General features: G+C 38.5%; 1 protein-coding gene across 1 annotated transcript in view; it reads right to left on the minus strand.

Moving 5' to 3' along the window:
• IFTAP (intraflagellar transport associated protein) overlaps positions 1–22368 on the minus strand; it is a 51957-nt gene that overhangs the window by 19178 nt on the left and 10411 nt on the right. Inside the window, 1 exon segment of the mRNA XM_087423123.1 lies at positions 14021–14176. Coding sequence (XP_087279249.1) covers positions 14021–14153 — 133 coding nt within the window. The 5' untranslated portion in view covers positions 14154–14176.

A 22368-nucleotide genomic window follows, 5' to 3' on the forward strand; every position in this document is an offset into this window, starting at 1 on the left:
GAGCGTGTTCTCAGTTGCGAAGAGATACTGAATATCTTGCTAGAAGGAAAGAAAAATTCATGAGGGAAGAATTCCGTGCAACCCTGGTAGTTGCAAAAAGCCTTCTGCGAAGAGAATCGGGGATAAGCAATCACGCTTATAACAAGGTTGGGTACTTTCAAAGTCAGGGGGTGATTTTCAATTACACCCCTAGCCTACGGCAATGTTTCTCGGGACAATAATATTTGCTCTTTATTTGTCCGGCCAAGCTGCTTCACTCCACTGCTTCCTGATCACATGCTCCTTGGTATCTGGCCTCCCCTGGAGCGACAGTCATTAGGATTAAATAAGCAATTTAAAAACCAATCAATCATAAATCAGAATAAATCCAAAGAAGCTAAACTCAGCAGACGAATGTTTTGTCTAAATTCCCTTTGCAGTGCTCTGAATTCCAACAGTTTTATGTTCTCCATTTGAGAGGGCACAGGGAGGAGAGGATTACTGCAGCCTGGCCAGTCGAGAATAATTGTGCTTTCCCCGAGGCTGGATGATAATTGACTCATTATTCACAGTCATAGCTCTCAAGCTGCCAAGACACAAATGCACAACGCTGGCCTGCAAAAAAACGTGTGTCAAAAGCCCAAGATGAGGGACACAATAGCAGTGAGTTGAAATATTTGAAATGTCCAGTGTTAGGCACTTACAGAGAAAAAAAAATGTAAAGAGAGTGTGAAGTTGCTGAAAGTCTATTTTCAGGAAGAAAATCTGAATGGTAGCTGAGTTATGCAACTCATTCAATCCAAAAGTTATATTCTGGGCACCAACTATGTGCAAGTGACAAAGATGGGTAACACCCAGTCCCTGCCCTTAAAGAGTTTACAGACTAAGAAGTTAAGCCAGGTGTGTGAACCACCAATAGAGAACACAACTGTGGCAGATGATACAAGGGAGCACAAAGTTAGAGATGGTATAATCACCATTGGTTTGGGAGAATCACAAAGGCTATACGTAGGAAGGGGCGTGTGAGCTGGGCTTTGAAAGCCAGGGACAATTTCAACAGGTGAGCATTGTGAGGAGTTATCCCACAAAGGGAAACTGGCATGAGCAAAGCCCCCAAGGTGGGAAAGCGCAGGGCCTGAGGGAGAATCACCAAGTATTCCAGGAAGAGGGGAGTACCCGTTAGGGACACATGGAGGGGGTGATATTTGGAGAGCCTGACAAAAGCTCTGTAGTTTACCTGGGCCCTTGGGAGTCACACTCAGAGCTGTGCTCTAAGAAGATGAAATGGATAGAATGGAGCAGGTGGTTCAGATCCTGGAAGTAAAAGTACAAAGCTATGGTAGTAATCCAGGTGAGAAGGAAGCCTCAGTGATGAATTTAAGAAAAGAAAAAAGGGCTCACAAAGTGAGTTCTTTTTGCATTTCTAAAACAGAAGTGAAGACACTATCTCCAAGTGGTTATGTTTTCTCCCTCTAGATATCTCAGAATATTCACCTTATCTTTCCACTGCGATCTGTACTATTCTTTTAGTTTAATTTGGCACGCCCCTAAGTAACTTTTTTGTTTAAACAATCTCTGTGATGGTGAAAGTAGATAATACAGCATGCTTGCAGCCTGTCAAGGGGATTACACTGTGGTACAGACAGGCCACACACATCACCCATAAGATAAGCTCACCTTCCCAACCGATCTAGTCAAGGCCACATGATGGGGGCGGCCCAGAGTGGGAGCAGATGCAGCACACTCGAGCACAGCTTCCCTTGGCTCCCAGAATCCCTAACAGGGTGACAGGTGCTGGTGACACTGTCTACAAAAGGTTGAATCCTGTTGCATACAAGAAGTTCCTTTCGTTTTGCATCACAGTACTTATCTACTTAAAACTTGCAAGTCTATCTATGTACAAATGATTTATTTTCTTAATAGGAAATATTTACAGACAAACAGGACTGTCCTAGCTCTTGAGTCAAATCCAGAGTCACAAGGACATGTGCTCATCAGTGAAGAACTCCGAGTAAGGATCTAAGTATCCATGAAGAGTAGCTCCGCCTCTCCACAGCTTTATTGAGGTGTAATTTACAAAAATCACTCATTTTAAGTGTACATTTCAATGATTTTTAGTAAATATACAGAGTTGTACAATCACCACCACAGTTAAATTTTTAGAGCATTTCCATGCTCTGTGTGTATGTGTATGTGTGTTGGTGCCTCTCCGCATTTTCTAATTCTCCTACCATGAATAAAAAAACAAACTTTTATTTTTAGAGGTGAAAAGCATTTTCTCCAGCCAAGCCTCCTCTAATCCTCAATCTAGGAAGAATAACTATTTGCATCTCCTTCCTTTTTACAAAGTCTTTCCTTGAAATACTAAAGAAAAAAAATGCATATACATACATTTTACATTTACATTTTTCATATTGTAGACTCAAGATTCCTTTAATATTTAGCTTTGGTGTCTCTTTTAAATCACAGTTACCCTTATCATAAAACTTTACTCTCTTTCAAAGTACCTTCATGTATGAAACATACAGCAGAAAAGACACCAAAAGCAACATTATTGAATGCATCTTGTTGCTTTTCTTAGAAGTACACGCACAAGATGCCTCCCTTGCCCACGTGGTCTCCCAAGTCTCCAGCATGTGCACTTGCTAACGGCAAATGCTCACAAGGGACACAGTGCTTCTGCAACAACAGAAGTAGCCAGGAGAGTGCCCTGTGATGGAGTAACTTCGGCCTAAACACACATGCACTATAATCCTTCAGACTTGGGGCAGAAGGTATGCTGAACCACAGCCCACCCTAAAGTTCTGTAAGCATTACATCCCAGCCTCTGTAGCACACATCGACAAGATCACACTAAAATTATTCCTGTAACCCATCACATTTTTTCTCTGTCAAAGCGCCTTTTAATTAGTATAAAATGGTGATATTAAACAAAAAGGTATAAAGTAAAATAACTGTTCTTACTCTTTGGGTAGGGGGTGTAGATAATTTCATGCAAGTTATGGACCTTATGCCTAGAAAAATGCAATATATACGAAAGCACAGAATTTTGATGAATTCGTACATCTCCCTATACCCTGCCTTGATCTCATTTAGGGCAGACTTCTCAAAGCTGTCTGAAAGTCAAGGTTCCTGGGCTGCACAATAGAACTACTGAATCAGAATTTGGGGATTGATCCCCAAGAATCTGCATTTTAAGAAGCATCTCCCAGTGATCTTTACATATGCTTAAGAGTCCCAAGTAAAGATTCCATGAAGTAGAATCTAAAAATTGAGAATTAAAAAGAAGTATCTGCTACCTTATCTTTGTCAAAGCATATAAATACCTTTGCCTAAAGGTTATGTGTAGACATACTATTTAGTCCATCCACCAGAGGCCAGTGTAGGATTATTCCCTGAATTGTACAGTCTTACACTATACAATAGACACTATACGAGACACTCTACAACATATGCTATAGTTGGTTTTAACTACTTCAAGAAATAGAGTGTGGACAACTTACTGTAGACAGTATTTTACATTTTTTATATTGTAGAGTCAAGATTTCTTTAATATTTAACTTTGATGTACCTCTTTTAAATCATAAATAGTCCCCATAATCATAAAACTTTCCACTTAGTAAATCTTTAAAACTTACCAAGTACCTTCATGTATATTTCATCTGATCCTCACCACAACCCTATGAGATGAGCCAAGCAGGCAGAATTATCTCTGATTTACAGACTCAGAGAGAGTAAGTGGTAGGCCTACAGTCTGAAGGAATTAATAAATACCTGGACCAGGTTTTTGGAACCCAAAGCTAGAATAGTGCCCTTTCCCTTACACTGGCCCTGCCCACAACAAAATGAGAAATATAAGGGCATTATACTAAACTCTCCATAAAACTAAATTCCATCAACCTAAAAAACTTCCCTTCACCCTGAGATCACGCCCTTCTACCTGCCTGCACAAAGATGCACCAACTTAAGACAAACTCTTGTACTCACAAAGGCTGGAGTCTCCTTTACAAATAAATGCTTCTTAGGAGTTTTCAAACTTCACAAGGTAGAATACCTCTTCTGCACAAATTTGTAACAATTTAGGACTCTCACCCTGGCATACAGCATTGGGGCAAGGCAAGAGCAGACTTCAACTGTACATATCTTTCAGGTTCTCTCAGTTTTTCAGGGTACTCCAGGACATCCCTCATTAAAAAAAAGAAAGCTTGAAGTAGAAGAACAAAAAACAGTCTGAAAATCCACTGTTCTAATCACTCTCATTGCTCTTTTCTTAACGCATATAGAATGTTAATTCCAGGTAAAGCTGAGAACCCCAAACCAAAGGCAATATCCTGGGCATTGTTTTATCAGCACTATGTAAAGAGTAGTTAGTATTGTCTTACGAATCAACCTCTAACCGTATAGACTATAAGCATATAGGTCTTATCCTTCACACATCTAGCACGTTCAGAACACACAGCGCACAGAAATAAAGAAGAACCACACATCACAGTGGGGACTCATTTTGTATTCCCAGATTCTAGCTCAATGCCTAACATACAGCAGGAACACGGTCGGTACCGAAATGACGTCAACATTAGCAAGAAGAACTGGATTAACTCTTTAATTAGGGTCTAAACCCAATACCCAGAAATTAGATGACCGGCTACAAGTCACACAAAGCATAATTTATGGAGAAGGGGAAGAAGAAAATATGGCGCTTGATTCACAATCCCTTTTTTCTAATCAGCAATATTCCTACACTATAACATCCAAAGCAGAGGCGGGCTGAGTCCGGAAAACACGAGACAACGGTGCCATGAGTCCTCCCGGTGCCGACGGGGCTCCAGGCTGCAAGGAGGGGGCCACTGGTGTCACCGGAATCCGTCTCATCTGGAACGAACCCAACTAGGAAAAAAGACACTAAAAGTCTCACGCTAGACAGATTGCGGTTTGATTTTCACGTAAGGAAGATACGACTTTGGTTAAGATACAGTTTCCTGTTTGTATCCCTTTGGGTTTAGCTGACCATTTCAAAGAAAATATTATTGTTCCACGGGTGAAAGAGCATTTTGCTAAAACCATCCAGATGTGAATACGTGCCCCTCCAATTGAATCAAAGGTGGCAGTCTCAAGACCATGTCAGTTTCAGGAGGAGTAATTTACTGTTTTCCTTAAGGTATAACAACACATTTAACAACAAGGGTAAAAATAATGTCTCAAGTTAAAGAGAAATGCACACAAACCAAATGTGCACCCACTTAATATTGTTTAAATCGGCTACTTAAACGCTGACAGTGACCATCTTAAAAGTTTATTTGGCTACTAGGAGTTCTCTGGGTTTTGTAAAAGTTCAAGATTCCATTTGCCTTAGAAAGTTCACCTAATTTATATGTACACACAAGATATACTATATATAATATACATATGTTGAAAAGATATAAAGAGACAAATAAAATTATTCTTTTACTTGAATACAAACCAAATTTAAAAACTTCTTATCTTACTTCACTGAGAAAACATACTAGAAAAGATATTTATTGTAACAAAATACTATGTATTAAAAACACTGCCAAAAATAAATTTAATGATTATAATTCAAAATGTTGTACATACTTAAATACATTTTCTTTCCTTATCCAATTACACCTAAACTACAGCAGACACAGAAAACAAATGATTATCTGTGGACCAAATATTCACGTGTAGAACAAATACGAATTGTAACAACCACAGCTGAAGATTTATGCTGATATATCTCAAACAAAATGGCTCAATCAGCTCAAAATCCATCATAATTTGAGGGGGGGAATTTTCTTCTGCAACTGAACCAACAGTTTTGTATGTTTCATAATTTGTCAGCTTGTTCCCTAGGAGCAGTGATTTAGTGATGACAAAAGAGAGAAACAAATGAAAATTGCTTAATTTCAGTTTGCAGATGTCCCCCCAAAGAGAAAGACCAGGTTAATGCTTCTGATGCTGCTTCTTCCTCAGGACTCTGCTATAAATTAGTTCACTTCATTCCACGCTTTTATTCTCCTTCAGCATTCTGTGTGCTATTTGATGCTATGTCGTGATAAAGAAGTCAGATACAGATAGCTACTGAATTTATGATCAATATCAAACCGTGAACTTTTTTCTTCTCCTTTTATTATTTCCAGCAATACCAAAAAAGATCCACACATACCAATAAAAAGCTTCAAAATAACACCACTTCCTTATTCTCTCCCTTGGGATGCCAGATTAATTAGGTGGGTTTTTAAATTGCCTAGTCGCCTTTATTAGCAAGTCTTCATACGATGCCTTTTACACATTTCTCTTGAGGTAACATCCCAGTGGCCTACGTCTGAAGTTAAAGTAAGTTTATTGCTATCTGCCGTGTTATTTTCAATTGTGCACTTTACTGTTAAGCTCACATTTGCAAAAGTGCTTCCCAAACTGCCTTTTTTTCTTCATGTGGCTAACGAAAAAAAGGAAACAGAGAGACACTGCAAATGGCCTGTGAACTAAAAACACCACTCAATATTCAGCAGGGAATTCAATGACTGATAACAACACGCAGAAAATGTGGCTGAAGGGCCACCTGGAAGCCAAAAGCTGGGCAGTCCGTTTCCAACTTCCTCCGGCAGGCAATCCGTCAGTTGCAAAGGTATCAAAACAACGTCAAGCCCGCTGGTCTCTCACACGCGACCGAAAACCACTGCAAAAGGCGACACAGCAAGGACGATTTTCTGTTGTTGTGTTTTCTTTTACGAGAGAAAGCTGTTTTTATGCTCTACTGAAATTCCTTTCCTGTTCTGAAATTGTAAGAGGGCCAGCTGCTTTCTATATTTTTCTCTGTGGTATTTTTCTACAGCAGATTTTAAATTCATTCTTCAGACTGGGAAAAGACTCTTTGTACTCCTGTGGAAGTTTAAAGACACATTTCTAATGCTCAAATTCAAAATAGCTTTGGGGACCAAAATGATATGTAAGCTTTGGAAATGTGTGGTTTTATGTGCTGTCACCAGTTTCATTTTTAATTACATTTTTTAGAAGTTGTCAAGTGTGAGTGGTGATATTCCTTTGGCTGAAAAGACAACTCAAAATTTATCAGTCCGGGACTGTAAACCAAATCCCAGCCCAAAACTCTAGGCTGCTGACAGAACATACGCTCACTAAGGAAGAAAATGCACGACTCCTGGAATGAGAAATGGGCAACTCGGAACAAGTCACTCAGCCTCCATGGGCCTCAGTATCTGCCAGGGAGGATACCTGTGACTCGTCTTGACTCTTTCTCTCCCTCATCCTGTCAGTCACCTGTTACCAAGGGCTGTGATTCCTTCCCTGGTAGCATCTCCTCAGCCAGTTTTGCTTCCCATGTCCTCCTCCACTGTCCTGGTCCACACCTCCCCACATATATTTCTGCTCAGCCTCCTAGCTGGTCTCCCTGACCCCAGTTGTTTCTCTCCTTCTTTGCCTCTACCTTTCAAAATCACTGGCCATGTCTGTGTGTGTGTGTGTGTGTAAATTCCACTATGGCTCCCAGTTAGCTAGTACGTGAAATCCAAACATGGGGCACCATGACACAGTCTCCTTTGTGGGCTCTTCTTCCCGTGCCTATCCATTCAATGTGGGTGTTCTTTAGGGTTCAGTCTGTGGCCCTCCTGTCTGTCTGTCTGTCATTCTGCATTCTCTTATTTTCTTTTTATTCCATTTATTCAACAAATATTTATGAAGCACCTACTTATTCTACATTACCAGGCATTGCTTTAGGCACTAGAGTAATAATGGCAAGCACACCTGCCCTCCTGGAGCCTACACTCTAGAGAAGACAGAATAATTATATTTTGAGGTAGTGCATCCACTCCTGTGGCTCACATTCTCTGCGTGCCAGTGACTCCAGGTCTTGAGCAGAACTGCCCCATGCTGTAAGGAAGGCAGGAACGCAGAGTGCTTCAGAGCACGGGTTTTGGAGCCACACCGACTAGGCCCCTAATCCACTTCTACCACTCACTAGTTACCTGAACTTGGGCAAGCCTAGGGCTGCCAGAACAAAATGCCGCAGACGGCTGGCTTAAACAACACAAAGTTATTCTTCTCACAATTCTGGAGGCTACAAGTCTGAGACCAAGGTGTCAGCAGGTTTGGTTTCTCTTGAGGCGTCTCTCCTTGGCTTGCAAAGGGCCACATTCTCTCTGTGTCTTCCCAAGGCCTTTTCTCTGTGTGCACACATCCCTGGGTGTCTCTCTTTTCTCATAAGGATGCCATTCATATTCGGTTAGGACCCCACCCTTATGACTTCATTTAACCTTAACCACCTCTTTAAAGGCCCCACCTCCAAAAATAGTCACACTGGTGGTTAGCGCTTCAACATATAAATTTTGAGGGAACATAATTCAGTCCACGATAGCAAGTTACTTAACCTTAAGCCTTGGTTTCCTCATCTAAGTTGGGAATAATGAAAATAATAAAAATTAAAATGTAAAAAAAATTACTAGGTTATTGTAAGGATTAATTGAGATGATCTAGGTAAACTGCTAAGCATAAGACCTACTACTTAATAAATGCTAGCTGCTTATCAATAATACCATCAGAAGAGTTTTCTTATAATCTCACAATCCCAGATGTTTCTGTGGGAGAGGTATGGTGGTACAGAGAAGGGTCAGATGTCTGGAATTCGAATCCTTGGCTGGACCTCAGGCAAGTTGCTAATCTACAAATGACGTTCAGTTCTCTGAGCCATGAAAAGGAATAGCAGTAGCTATTTCTTTGCATCATTGTGACAGTGAAGTAAGGTACTCAAGACAAATGCTTGGTGAATATATCAACAAATGAATCTAAAGAGCACTGGACTGTCTCTTCCAATTCTACGATTTAAACAGAAACAAACTTTGACCAATTATCTAATATCTTAAAGGAGTATAGATAGTTCTGTTTTAAGGGACTGCATTATCAGAATCTGCAGTCTAAATCAATGGTTCTCAAAATTAGCGGTACAGCAGAATTACCTAGAAAGCCTTATGGCCCCGGGTTCGTGGGTTTAGATCCTGGGGGCGGACCAAGGCACTGCTTATCAAGCCATGCTGTGGCAGCGTCCCATATAAAGTAGAGGAAGATGGGCATGGATGTTAGCCCAGGGCCAGTCTTCCTCAGCAAAAAAAAAAAAAAAAAAAGAGGAGGATTGGCAGATGTTAGCAAAGGGCTGATCTCCTCACTAAAAAAAAAAAAAAAAAAATGAAATGAAATTTGAAACTCAGTTCCGGGCTAGCACTAGCCACATTTCAAGTGCTCAACTGGCACATGTGGCTCCTGTATGGACAGTGCAGGCCTCATGATCACAAACCATGTGGTAACTGTGCATTACTGAACCATGTCATGGTGGTAGAGCATTGGCACAGCTCCTTAAAGAACTAAATGTGAATAAAGTAAAAAGTATAGGTTAAACTCTCTTATGATTGATTACAAAAGATTATTAAAATCTAAGAAAAACTGAAACCTATTTAGAAGTTTTGAAACTAAGAGTTTGGAACAGTCAAAGGCTAGACCACCACCAGTTTCTAAAGCCACAGACACGGCCATCTGTCCTGAACATTCAGACACACAGTGTTCTACCTAAGGGTGAATTTAATACAAGTATTAACAGGCATGAAGGGAGAAAGGGAGGTTGAGTTGACAGGAATTTTTTTCAAAAATATGCTGAAGGAACAACAAAATGCTAAAAGCACAACGTATTGCAAGTGAAATGAGAATAGAAAAAGAAAAGTAGAAACGAAATGACGCCTCACAATCAGAAAGCAAGTCTCTGCTGTAGACGTGAGAAAATAGGTTGACGTGGGTAAATGTGGCAGCGACTGGAAAGCTGTTACTAGGTGGTAATACAGAGACTAGCAGGGTCGCCTGGGAAATGGATCCTGGTATCTTAAGAATGAAATGAGAGAATGCAAAACAAAGACATTTCAGAGTTAATAGTAAAATCACAGTAGATTCATTTCAATTTCCAAACTATTTTAAGCTGAATAGTTGGTAAAATGGGCAACCTAAATGGAAATTCATCATTTAGCCTGAAGCACAGTCAGAACAATAATGGAGTGTGTGTGTGTGTGTGTGTGAGAGAGTCAGAGAGAGAGAGATAGAGAGAATAAGAAGGAGATATTAAAAATTGGATGTAACTACTGTAACCCCCCAAGATTACTACACGTAACAAAATGGAGCTAAAAAGATTGACCATTAATTTCTGTCACTGGCTTCCTAAATATATAATTTCTGGTGACAGCAATATGAGCAGCTAACTACCACTCTAAAAGGTGGGAGCAAATGCTTTCCAAATCAGATCATGTGGTATCCTGGTGTGGAAGGAATTAAAAGAACCTGCCTTTTTCTTTCAGTAGTTGAGAAATAACTCTAAACCTTACTAAAGCAAGGCCACATCTCCATCTCCAAACTTGTTATTTAAAGAATATATATATATTCTATTATATGTATATTCTGTATATTCTATCCTATATAAACACTAAAACAAATGGAACCGTAGCCCAAAAGGACCATCATCAATGGAGGCATTTCAACATCTTTCAACTTCGGCTCTTATCTGTCAAAACCTCCTGCACTCCCTTTAATGTCTTAGGACCCAAGGCAAGTTTCTGTCCAGTGGTCATCCCAGACTCCCCTCGGGCATCCTCTCCAATGGGTAGACTTTATTGCCCTCTCCCCATGTATGAGCTGGATGGCCTCCTACGACTCTCATGGAACTCTGTGCTTCTCTCCATTATGGTACTTACCATACGTCAGTGTGATTTCTAGTTTGCTTATTTATCTCTCTCACTGGACTATGAGTGCTTAAGAATACAAACTATATCTTAATTATTTTTGAATCCTCAGCATCTAAAATAATACCTAGACCATAACAAGACACTTTAGAGAATTAATGAATGAATATATTAACAGAAAATCAATATAAGTATTCATATCTGTGTTTTTATAACCTAAAAAAAATGATAGAAATATGACAGACAATGAAGAAGCATTTTTTCCTTTAGACAATATTCTAGAAAGTCCTATAAATTAATCATATTCACTTAGAAACTGAAATACCAAAGAATGAAACTTAGCCTCATATCTTTATCCACAATAATGTCAGCAACAAAATAATGTCTTTACCAATAATGAGTAAAACCAAAATCTTCATGCTGATTTTCTAATACAAATCTGAAAACTTGGTCTTACTTTCTTGAACCGAAGACACTATTGAGAATTATAGTATATAATTATATAATATATATATTTAATTATAATATTTATATATTTAATTATATATTATATAATTATATAGCAATTATAACTGCTTGTTTAAAACTAATAATTAATGTCTCTTTAAACATTTTGATAGAGTATTGTATTTACTATCAAATATGTACCACTGTTTAAAAAAAACAGAGCTACTTTAAAAAGAAAACCTGTAAAACATGATCAACATAAATGTGCTGTACTGAGAATTATGCCACAACATTAACAGTTTCCAACTGTTTTCCAAGAGTCTGAAGCAGTACTGTGAATTTCTTTCAATAAGGCTATAGTTTAATTTTTTCCTGGAAAATATTTTTAATAGGATTACTGACCCTTTTAATACTCTTGGAAAGAAAACAAATCCCATGAGCATTCTGACATATAACTATCATAAAAACAAACAGAACAGTCAATCAGTGGAAACAGCAATGGACTTGAGAAACCAAACTTACTAAAGAAATGTACGTAAGCATGCATCGTGATAACCACTTGACCAGAGAGAGGGTCCCACCACGGACCAGCAAAACAGCCGACACACAAAGACAAAGGAAGGGCTGGGAAGGGGGACTCTGAAGAACAGCTTTCACGTCTTCCTTAAAACAGAACTAACCCTTCACTTGGATCAGCTCTGCGACTGCCACTCAGCCTGCCCCTAAGTCCTGTGTGGGTTCTCAGAAGGTATTTAAATGTTTCGGAGAAGAAAGGACGCTTACTGATTTAAGATGCATTTTTGCACTCACAACTCTTTGTGCTTTAAGAGGAATTTTTTCAGGTCATTAGTTTATAATGTGAACTGGCGCCTAGGGATATTTTGAAAGGGAAAAAAAGCTAGTGTGCTTGGAGATGCAGTTTATGTGACTTGTGTCATCATTTATTTCAGTTCAATTTGGGGCTCAAAACTGAACTCAAAATGTAGTCACCATATCTGCAACAGTTTCTTTCTTGGTATGCAATGATCATACAGAAATTTGAAAACAGAACAGACCCTTTATCCCAAAAACAAAAACATCATAACCTCCTTAAAATATCAAAGTCCTTGCAAGAAGTTCTTACTCTTCCAGAGTACAAAAATAAAGTCAGCCTTACAAATAATTTCCAAAATAATTTGGATTCTCAAAATGTCACTGGCATACCAAAATGCATTAATTCTGCCTTTTTTCCCTTGTTTCCACATCCCACCCCAGCCATTCATACTGCCATGTTTGGGCCCAGAAAACAGAGACTAAATCATTAGGCTCAGAAAAAGCAAGCATCTTCCTAAACCCAAGTTCATAGACCAAAAGATGATGTGGCCATAATCAAGATTAATTTGATCCACATATCATGTAAATATAGATCATTCACAGCCCTACAATTAACTAGATATTTCCTAAATTCTCCATTTCCCTTAAGTGTAAACAAAACCACAGTCCACAGTCTTTAAGTGTAAACAAAACAGATATCAATATTCTAACCATCTGCACAATAACAGAAAGGAGTTAGAATCACTTTTCCTTGTCTTCATTATTACCACCCTTCTTTTACATTTCTTAAGGGTACAGGAATCATGTCTTAAATCATGTAGTCAGGGATCTTGAGAGTGTCATGACCTCAGAGATTATGAAACTCCCTGTTCTCAGTCTTGGGTACACATGAGAACCACCACGGGAACCTTTAAAAATACGATTCCTGGGCCCCAGCTAAGAGCTGGAGTGGGCCCTGGTATCAACAAGCTCTAGAGGCTCCTCAGATGAGTCCAGTGTGCAGGCAGGTGGAGAAGCAAGGGTCTCACAAATGTGGCTCAATGATGCAGGAAGGGACCAAGGTTGACAGCAAGCCAATGGCAATCTGAAGCAGAACCTAGAACAAAGATCACAAACTCAAAAGTGGACAGGAGCCACTCAAGTGAGTGAAGCAGCAAGGTGTACACACATTTTTAGATTGTGTGGGTGCCAGAGAGTGTGACAAGCTAGGGAGCTCACAGGGCTCCTGAGCTCTAGCTGACACTGCCACGAGGGAAAGAATAGACAACAGATTTCTCGCCTAATCAAAAAAATACATAAATCAAGCTTTTTATGTAAAATTTCCCAACTTTTAAATGTTGGCTCAATTAAAACAACAACAACGATACCATATGAGGCGAGCAAAACACATCATGAAACACACAACACGAGTTTGGTCTTTAGGCATCAGCTTATCACTTCCAGTCTAAAAGGTTGTCTCCATTCCACAGAAACCAGAGCATCATCATCATTATCACAATAACAACAATAATAATACCTACCTTTCATTAAGTACTTATGTGTTAGCCACTATGCTAAGAGTTTTACATGGATTATCTCAATTAACCTTCATCAACCTTTTAGGTACTATTATTACTCCCCTTTACTCAATAACACCCACCAAGGTCACACAGCCAGAAAGTGGCGATGCCAGGATCCAAATGTATGCAGTGTAACTCCACAGCCTATACTATGCTATATTTCTTAAGAGTTTTAAAAATGCTTTTCAAAACCTCTACTCTTTGCACTTGCATTTCTTCAAAAATAAAATGAAAGAATTGTACTACATGATTTCTCAGGTCCTTTTTAGTTCTCAAATTCAATAGCTCTGATTCCATAATACAACTCTTGGTTGTATAAAAATGTTGGTTATTTACATATGTCAGTTGTGAATGTCCTGATAAGAGTTATCTGATCAAAGGAATGGAATGAATGAATGCTCATTAAATAGTCTTTCCAAAAAGGCAGCGAAGACATAAAATCGTAATAAAATTCTTTATCTCTACTGCTGTAGAAAGTTTACGTCTCCATTTTACCTTTTGAAAGATAAGTAAAAGTGCTCAGAAATTCTTCATATGTTTGCTCATGAGAATTAACAAACTTATCCAAGACTTCTTCAATTAACTCATCTTCATCCATTAGCTCCAATTCTGGTATTTGGGCAGGCATTCCTACTCACGAGGCCACTTGGTCTACGAGACAAAGGAAAACATGAGCTAAAGAGGGTCGCGCAGTTCCAGCCTCCCTGAAAATACTCTAGATGGGGAGGTGGAAGAATTCCAAGGCCCCAAAAGGACAGATCAAGATAGTTACTAGAGCAATAAACTCTAGTTCAAGAGACTGGAGTTTGTTCATATCTTGGCTGCTGAATTGTTAACTATCACAATTTTATTTTTGCTTCAGTTTCCTCATTTCCATCTTGTTAATTCACAGGAATACTGTCACATAATTACACAATTAGAAATTCAAAGTCTTTCAAGGTGAGATGAACTTCAAAGAGTATTTCAACCAAACACGCATCCAATGACAACAACAACATTAACAGCTAATATTTATTAGCTACTTATTTAGCACTTACTACAATACCAGGTGCTGTTCTGAGCACTTGAATGTTAACTTCGTAACAGTCCTAGCACAGATCACAGAGCCCCTAGGTAGAAGTACGAGTTCCAGGAGTCTGACCCTTGAATGCATGCCCTTAAACACTTCACTGTGCTTCAGTCTACCCGCTGCGTGACACTCTGCTCCCCTGTACTATTGTCCTATTGCTGCCAAACAGCTGACTCGTCTGTGCTTTAACACATCCAGAGACTGGGAACTCTGAACATTCCAAAGACGCCTTTGGACAGCTCTATTAAAGACTCCTTCTGAACTTGAGCCTAAATCTGCCCCTATGTACCATACCCCAACTGGTCTCTGAGCCCCTGGGATCATACTGAATAATTTCAGTCCTTCTTGTACATAACATCCTTTCAAATATTTGAACAAGACTATACTGTTCTTTCTCAATCTTCTCATTTCATTCACTTAAATTTCTTCTTCAAAACCTAGCTCAGAATTCAGTTTCTCTCTGAAGATGTTAGCCTTCCATCTCCCATCACCACAGGAAGAGCTAATCCTAATTTCTCTGTGCTGCCTCTGTACTATGTCTACCGTTACACTCATCACATTGTGTTGGAAACAGTTGTAGGCAGTTCTGTGTCCTGTATTAGACTCGGGGCCCATGAAAGGCAGGGTCCATGTCTTTTCATCTTTGTATCCCAAATACAAAGAGTTTTGACAGCTCGGGATATGGTGCAGAGCCGGCAGTCAGACAATATCAAGCTAAAATTACTCATTTGAGCAGGTACTATAGTCAAATACTGCTAGAAGCTGGCTAAACACTCAACTAAACTTGCCCAGTTACTTCCCCTGTGCCTTACACAACATGGCTTCAAGTCCTTTCACTCTCCTGATCAATCTACCTGGAGAAGACTTCACACTGCCTGTACCCCTTTAAAATACGCCATCCAGAAATGAAGACAAGACTCCAGATATGGACTGGATGCGGTGAGAACTGACTGACTCTAAAACTCTAAATATTGCACTCCTACTATCTAGCTGGAGATGACCTTCATGTCGCTGGTGGCCCTTCACGCTGTCATTCATTTAACACACTTGCTAACTAAATGCCTGTCAGCCAAGACACGATGCCTCAATCCTTGCACAGTTTGAACTTTGTTTTTACTTGTGATATTTCATCTTGTCAAATTCCATTCATTCAATATAAAATATAATTCTTACATAGCTTTGAGAAAACTGACTATCTACAGACAGCAGAAGAGTAATTACTGCCTAAGTAGCCAGTGTAATTCATGGAGGATAATAAAGAGGGGGGTCTATAATACTGTACAGCAGGAAGACAAAGCACCAACCTTCTTCTACTTTTCTGAAACAAGAGTAAAAATCTGTTACCTGTTATTAACTTTGCTATTTACCAAAAAGCTCAGAAAAAAACAAAAATGTTTTCATAGGATGGTACCCAAACTCATTTGGTGGCAAGACCTGATCCGAATTAACATGTAAGTATTTATGGCTTTTATTTATTCTACTCAGTATGACTATTCATATGTTTGCCTGCAGAAATACTAATGGGCTTGCTCTTGAGGTGTTTTCCCAGACCCCACTGGAGATTTTGTGTAATACATGTCATTTGCCCTGATTACCTTTCTAAACTCCAAAAAATTCTGAATTCTGAAACACATCTGATCCCAAGGGTTTCAAATAAGGAGTTGTGAAGCCACCTGTACCTGACAGGATTGCTATGAGGATTAAATGGGACCTCAAGAAATGTTAGCCAGGATGATGACAATGATGATAATGGATCAGTCTTAGTATTCTGTCCTTTGCCTACACAAAGACCTGTTATGACTGTGACCCCTCTTATGTTGAAAGTACTGATGTTACCTAAAGATAAATCAAGATAATCTGTCGTGCATTACAACCCTAGATAAAACTCGGTGTTGTAGAAGAACCGAGTAAAAATAAAAAGTGTAGCTGTGCACCAACTCAAAATGAAAGAAACTGTTTCAAGATATTTGTACCTGAAAATTAGATATAGGAAAAAGCATCAGTTATGGTCTATGTAAATTTACCTGTAACACTGCCAGCCTTCAGCAATCCAAAGTTTAATAAATTATGCTTGCAGTTGCTAGGTAATAAAGAATGATAAATTCAAAGGTGGCCATTGTTTCTCTATCAGTAGAACACGTACTTAATTACAAGAATGTCAGTGTCAATCTGCTTTTCCAGAATTGGACCCCAGCAAAATTCCAACACTGTATTATACCAATCTCTTCCTCAAACCATCTCAGGTAATCTACTTCAGTGAGCAAATACCAACAGAAGCAACCAGGTTGTGATTCATATTGCTGTAAATGTCTCCTCGTGGATGCTTTCAGGGTGAGAATAGAAATTCCTTTAAACTGCCTTTCCAATTCTCAAATTGGTATATTTTGAGTATGTAGCCTTAACACCTCTCAGTTTTACTAAAGGCAAATAATTAACAGGCTGTGCACAGCACAAATTCAAAATTCTTCAAGACCTTTAATTTTATTCATGTGGTTATCACAGTACAGAAGAGGTTATGTTTTTATTGACTTTTTTAAGACTTTTGGAAAATCCAGTTTCACAAACTCATTATTTGAAGAGTTTAACAAATACCCACTTCAAATGCAGAACTCTCCTTATCTATAAAAACATAAATAACCTAATGTTAAAAGTCCCCAGGGACTGACAGAGCAGATAATCATTTACCAGACAGTCAAGTGGTTTATGCAAATCTTAGTGGTTTTCTAGAAGGAAGCAATGCTTTTTCAGTTACCATTCACGTACATTTGTGTTTTTATCATTAAGTACTTTTCTACAAGGAAAAAGGGGGGGAGACACTTTCCTGGATAATAAGATTCTTTGTTTTGGTTTGGTTTTTATGTTTTAAAGCTTAGACTTCCACATGAAAGACCCAGAACATGTTGTGTTGATAAATACATGTGTATGAATATCTACCAGTAAATCATAAGGAACACTTTCACAATCACAGCCTCCAGGAGTAAACACAGGGAGGATGTATTGCTCTGCTAGATTTCACATGAAGACCACAGGCTTGGTTAGGAACAGGGTTCTGTGGGAGATCAAATTGGCTACCCTGAAATATATCTTTTTACCTTGATTATTTTCTCTGAAAGAAACTTTAACCTTCCCCCAAACTTAAGCCTACAAGTGACAGACTGGGAGGGTTCTTGCTAAGCCCACTCTTTTCAAAGTTCTGTTTACCAAATATTTACATTTGTAAAGGTATCTCCTTCTGTATTGGGAAGAGGGGGTGATGACCTTACCTCTGGAAACTCTTATCAGTATGGAAGAAAAGGACTGAAATCTACATACTCTTGATTACTGTGATTTCTGTCTCTCTGGCCACATTCTCTATAGATGGCCCTGTAAAGAATTGTCTGACAAACATTTACATTTTCTTCTCCGTGTGAATTGTCTTCTTCCCCTCTGAAATCCCAAACCACTACCACCCCCAACATCCTCCTTTGTCTTTAGCTGAAGATGGTATTTAAGATGAGAATGGCTGCTATTGTGTTGAGAAACTCAGTGTCTGTGGTTTCTCCCATGTATACATGTTATCAAACTTGGTGTTATTTTCTCCTGTTAACCGGTCTTGTTAAGGATTTGGCCAGCCATAAGAACATTAAGGGACAGGGCAGAGGGGATTCTCCCTCTCCCCACAGTTCTCTTCTTACTTAGTCACTGAGAGAGAGCCAGAGAATCACAGAATCTTCCTGGAGTCCTGCTTTCTACTGTCAAATAATAAAACTAACCACCACCCAAGCCAGTTAGTGTTGTGTGCTCTCTGAAAGGACGTTATTATGAAATACAATATGTGGAATGATCACCATTGATTTAGCACATCTGTGACATTTGTCTCCAGATCCCTGCTTAACGCAGCTTATTGAAACAAAATGCAACTTTCAGACAAGAGTGGTAAGGAGTGGTAAACCTTAGGAAACAAGTCACCATGAGCTAGTCTCCTCTCAAAGTGTGTAACCTGCTTTTTAACAGCGGAAAGTTGTATGTCTGCAAAAAAGGTTTCTTAAAAAACTGTGAGGTTTACCACTGATACTTAAAAATAATAAATAATAAGACATTTTTAAAGAGTTGTGCAGGGGCTAAGAAAGCCCACTTTCTCAAATTTTCATAGTTCTGCTCAACAAGAATCTCCTGCTGTGCTGAAAGGTAAAATGGGATGTTATCAAAATAATTCACCTAGCCTACGGAAATGAAACCATCAACCTTGGAACTTCACAGGATGGGTTTTGTGGGAGATCAAAATTGGCCATCCTGAAATATATCTCTTTACCTTGGTTATTTTCTCTGACAGACATTTGACCTCCCCCAAACTGCCTAAAGGAATTTAACTCTACATGTAGACAGACTGGCAGGATCCTCACTAAGCCCATTCTTTTCAAAGTTCTGTTTACCAAATATTTACATTTGTAAAGGTAGCTCCCTCTCTGTAGTGGGAAGAGGGGTGGATGACCTTATCTGTGAAAACTCTTATCAGGATGGAAGAAGAAGACTTAAATGTACATACTCTTGATTACTATAATTCCTGTCTCTCCAGCCACATTCTCTATAGGCGGCCCTGCAAAGCACTGTCTGACAAACATTTACATTTCCCTCTTCATGTAAATTGTCTTCTTCCCCTCTGAAATCCCAAAACACCACCCACCCCCAACATCCTCTTTTGTCTTTAGCTGAAGATGATATTTAAGATGAGAATCTCTGCCATTGTGTTGAGAAACTCAGTGTCCGTGGTTTCTCCCATGTATACATGTTATTAAACTTGGTATTATTTTCTCCTGCTAACCTGTCTTGTTAATTATTTGGCCAGCCATAAGAACCTTTAGGGAAAGGGCAGAGGGGGATTCTCCCTCTTCCCCCACAGTCTCCTTTTATATTTTAAAAAATGGGCAAATCTCGAAAAGACTAAATTACATTGTAAGGGGACAGATTGATTTATATGATAGAAGGGAGATGGTATGAACTGATTTCTTCTGCCTTGACTGAACTACAACTATTTTGCATCCTATAGTATTTTTTATGTTGTTTAGATCATATTAAGAAGAAAGAAAGAAATCCAATGACAGAAATTGCCACAGATTCTCAGAGTTGAGAAAAACCTGAAGGTCATCTAGTCCAATCATAGAGAATAAATGGATGAATTTGGGAAAGAAACTTCAGGTGAGGTTTTTGTCAACTAATGACTCTATTGAGCAGTATTATGTGGTTCTCATATCATAAACAATAAAGAGATACTCATGACTAGGATTTTTAAGGCATACATGAAGTCAGCAGGAAATTAAGCAAAAAGCAGCAATCTCACTCTGGATGGGTGAATCCATGCCTCCAATTCTGACTACATTCTGAACCCAATAACAAACAAAACACCTTAAGGCAAAGCATATATATATGTAAACACACACATACATTATATATATATATACACATTATATATATACATACATGCATATATAGACACACTGTTGTTTTAGGCACCTGCCAATACAAACAAGAAAACAAAAGAAGAGATAAAAGGAATAAAGACAAAAGCATAAATACAAAACATATCTTACAAAATAGAAAAAAATCTAAACTTTACTGTTTTTTTTATCAGAACGAGATAAAGAAATACAATTCTAGCATCAAAGAATACACTGCATTTCAAGTTATAAGCTTCTCCCAACAAGACTTTTCTAACACTTACAAGGCATAGAATTCTCCATTATCACCAAAAAGTTGACAATACAAACATCTAGACTTCTATATAAATTCCCCTAGGTACAACCCTCTGCAGTGAATATTACAGGGAGCATTTGGTGGGAGGTAGGAAAGGCTTGGGATGACTGCTGACTACAAAGCTTTAGAAGAGAGAAGTTGTACTGTCATCTACGCAGAGGTCTTAGAAGTGGGCATGTCTGAGTTATACTTTTTCCTTGACAAAAATCTCACCTTAAGGAAACGAGAAAAAGACGACAATTATACTAAAAAAAACTGTATCTAATAAAAAATGAGGGTTCAGTACATGCTTACTACGAACATACATATCACAAATGTTGCCTTAACAGAAACAGATCTAGTCCCTTCCCTAAAGAGGATTATAATCCACATATTCTATACAGCACTCCATTTTTGTAAGAGGAATGACTCCAATGACCCATTTCACGATTATTTTAAAATTAGAAAAATATGGAATTGAGTGAAAGTATCTAACAATGAAGGATGTAATGGGAATAAGGATGATAAAAAACATCTGAAGGCAAAATAGTGGATTTTATTTAAAAAGCAGGAAAAAAATATAGACAATCTTTAGGACATAGGACTAGGCAAAGAGTTATGAGATTTGACACCAAAAGCATGAGCCATAGGAGGAAAAATTGGTAAATTAAACCTCATCACAATTAAAACTTTGCTCTGTGAAACATCCTGTTAAGAAGATGAAAAGAAAAATTATAGACTGGGAGAAAATATAAATCACATATCTAACAAAAGACTAGCATACAGAATTATAAAGAACTCTCAAAACTCAACAAAGAAAAATTCCATTACAAAAGGAGAAAAGACACACACAGACATTTCACCAGAGGATATATAAATGGCAAATAATCACATGAAAAGATATTCAATATCATTAGCCATTGGAGAAATGCAAATTAAAACCACAATGAGATACCACTACACACTTACCAGAATGGCTAAAATTAAAAAATTGTGATAATACCAAACACTGGCAAGGATGCAGAGAAACTGGATAACACATATATTGCTGGTGGCAATACAAAATAATTCAGTCACTCTGGAAAAGAGTTTGGCAGTTACTTTCAAAACTAAAAGTGGACTTACCATACAAACTAACAATTGCACTATTGGGCATTTATCCCAAAGAAATAAAACTTATTTCCACGCAAGAACTTGTACATGAAAGTTTATAACAGCTTTACTCATAATAGCTCAAAACTGGAAAATACCCAAATGTCTTTTAACAAGTGAATGGTTAAACAAACTGTGGTACATCCATACCATGGAATACTACTCAGCAAGAAAAAGTAAGAAACTACTGATTCATGCAATAACTTGGATGAACCTCAAAGAAATTACGCTAAGTGAAAAAAGCCAATCTCAAAAGACTACATACATACTGCATGATTCCACTTATTTAACATTTGTGAAATAACATAATTATAGAGATAGAGAACAGATTAACGGTGTCTGGGGTTAGGGAAGGGGAGAATGGATGGGTGTGGATAAAGGGGTAACACGAGTCCTGTAGTGGTGGTACAGCTGAGTATCTTGATTGTGGTGGTGGTGATGCAAAACTACAGACGTGATATAGTTGAGCTACACACACACACACAGCATTGAGTGTAGGTATAACTGTGAAATCTGAATATGCTCTGTGGATGGTACCAATATCAATTTCCCGATTTTTTTGTTATACTACAGGCATACGAGATGTTAACATTGTGGAGGGCTGGACCAATGTTGCATGGCATCTCCCTGTACATTTCCTTGCAACCTCATGTGAATCTATCCTGTGACTCTACAATTATTTCAAAATTAAAAGTTTAAAAAGCAGGGAAGGGGAGAAGGGGAAGATGGGTAAGCCAATTAAGGCAAAAGAGATTTAGGAAAAGAAAATTATTACTAAAAGTTTACCCAAGAATGTTGGAACCCAGGCGTGTTGTTTTCCCCCTGCAGAAAGCTCTGGGGGATGGGAATAATACTAATCTATAAAATTACATGTTTAAGCAGAAACTTTCCTCTTGAAAAATTTGCTTTCCTT

The sequence above is a fragment of the Ceratotherium simum genome, chromosome 34 (genome assembly GCF_057802395.1).
Source record: "Ceratotherium simum simum isolate JZ-2026a chromosome 34, ASM5780239v1, whole genome shotgun sequence".
NCBI lineage: Eukaryota > Metazoa > Chordata > Mammalia > Perissodactyla > Rhinocerotidae > Ceratotherium > Ceratotherium simum.